This window comes from Loxodonta africana, chromosome 10, assembly GCF_030014295.1.
Source record: "Loxodonta africana isolate mLoxAfr1 chromosome 10, mLoxAfr1.hap2, whole genome shotgun sequence".
In the NCBI taxonomy this organism is placed as follows: domain Eukaryota; kingdom Metazoa; phylum Chordata; class Mammalia; order Proboscidea; family Elephantidae; genus Loxodonta; species Loxodonta africana.
Window position 1 is genome coordinate 23,759,743 of NC_087351.1, and position 1,784 is coordinate 23,761,526.

The window sequence follows — 1,784 nt, forward strand, 5'->3', positions numbered from 1 at the left end:
AATTTGATAAAATTACACTAGCGTGAGGCTAACTATGATAGTATTAATGAAATTGATAGTGTTGCATTTAGGAGGCAATAAACTAGTCGGAAAAATAAAAAGTCACCAGAAATTGCCTGAGGTTTGTGGAGCTCCATGGGCAGGAGTAACAAGCTGTGAAGGAGAAATCAATGAGTTCTTTCCTATTTCCTCCTTCTTTTCTCATGTTATTCCAGGGTTTTTCTAGACTTTTTTTTTTTTTTTTCTATAACCCTTTTTCTGATTCGGGATTTGTTTTTGCATAGTCTTCTCTTATCAAAACCTGGAGAATTTTAGAGAGGCTGGGAGTTAGTCAGAAGCAGTGCTTTGTGGCAGTGAGTTATTGCCTGTTTTCTACAACTCTGGGTTAAGGGGTTATACAGGGATTTTCTGGCTGTGTATGGTAAGGTAATATTTTTTTCTTTAAAACTTTAAACTTATGCTGCAAGTGACTCTCGAAAAAATTTGTTTTCCTCTTTTCCAGGTAATTTTTATATTCAACTTTGCTGTCAGAGGCAATGGATGGAGCCAACCACTCTGTGGTGTCTGAGTTTGTGTTCCTAGGACTTTCCAATTCTTGGGGGATCCAGCTTCTCCTCTTTTTCTTTTCCTCTATGTTCTACGTTGCAAGCCTGATGGGAAACCTCCTCATTGTGTTCTCTGTGACCTATGACCCTCACCTGCACTCCCCCATGTACTTCCTGCTGGCCAATCTTTCCTTTCTTGATCTGGGAATTTGCTCTATTGCAGCCCCCAAAATGATTTACGATCTTTTCAGAACTCCCAAAGTGATCTCCTTTGAGGGCTGTATAACCCAAATCTTCTTCATTCATGCCATTGGAGGCACAGAAATGGTGCTGCTCACAGCCATGGCCTTTGACAGATACGTTGCTATATGTAAGCCTCTCCACTACCTGACCATCATGAGCCCACGAATGTGCATTTTGATTTTGATTACTTCTTGGATCCTTGGCTTCATCCACTCAGTGGCCCAGCTGGCTTTTGTTGTAGACTTGCCCTTCTGTGGCCCCAATGTATTGGACAGCTTTTACTGTGACCTGCCTCAGCTCATTAAACTTGCTTGCACAGACACCAATAGGCTGGAATTCATAGTCACAGCCAACAGTGGACTCATCTCTGTGGGTTCCTTCTTTGTACTGATCATTTCTTACCTCTTTATTTTGGTCACTGTTCAGAAACACTCTTCAAGTGGTTTATCCAAGGCCCTCTCCACTTTGTCAGCTCATGTCACTGTGGTGATTTTATTCTTTGGGCCGTTGATCTTCTTTTATACATGGCCCTTCCCCTCATCACACTTGGACAAGTTTCTTGCTATCTTTGATGCAGTTCTCACTCCTTTTCTGAATCCAGTCATCTACACACTCAGGAACAAGGAGATGAAGGCAGCAATGAAAAAACTGTGCCATCAGCTTGTGAGTTACAGGAAGTTTTCCTAAATACTTTAAAGTTTAAAAAAAAAATATTGGTCTACACTCTATTTGATGATGTTGGAAAAAAATAATGAAAATTTTAGAGTTCTATTAATTTTGTGTACTAGTTTACTTTTAGATATCTACCATGTTGTTGTGTAGTAGTATAATAAGTAAGGATAGAGGGAGCTAACATTGGAAACTTCTATGTTTCAGACTCTTTTCTGGGGGTTTTATATATATTATTTTGTTCAATATTCATAATAACTTTAAATCATGAGTATTTTATGTTGATAAATATTTTTCTTAAATTAGGAAATTTTTTCTGCTTTATTG

The 1,784-nt window shown here is 38.6% G+C and overlaps 1 protein-coding gene across 1 annotated transcript; it reads left to right on the top strand.

The window, feature by feature from the left end:
• Positions 1-372: 372 nt before the first annotated feature.
• LOC135232498 (olfactory receptor 4F15-like) lies at positions 373-1,475 on the top strand. The gene has a single exon (XM_064291873.1). The coding sequence runs from the start codon at positions 537-539 to the stop codon at positions 1,473-1,475; it is 939 nt and encodes a 312-aa protein (XP_064147943.1). The 5' UTR covers positions 373-536.
• The last annotated feature ends 309 nt before the right edge of the window (positions 1,476-1,784 follow it).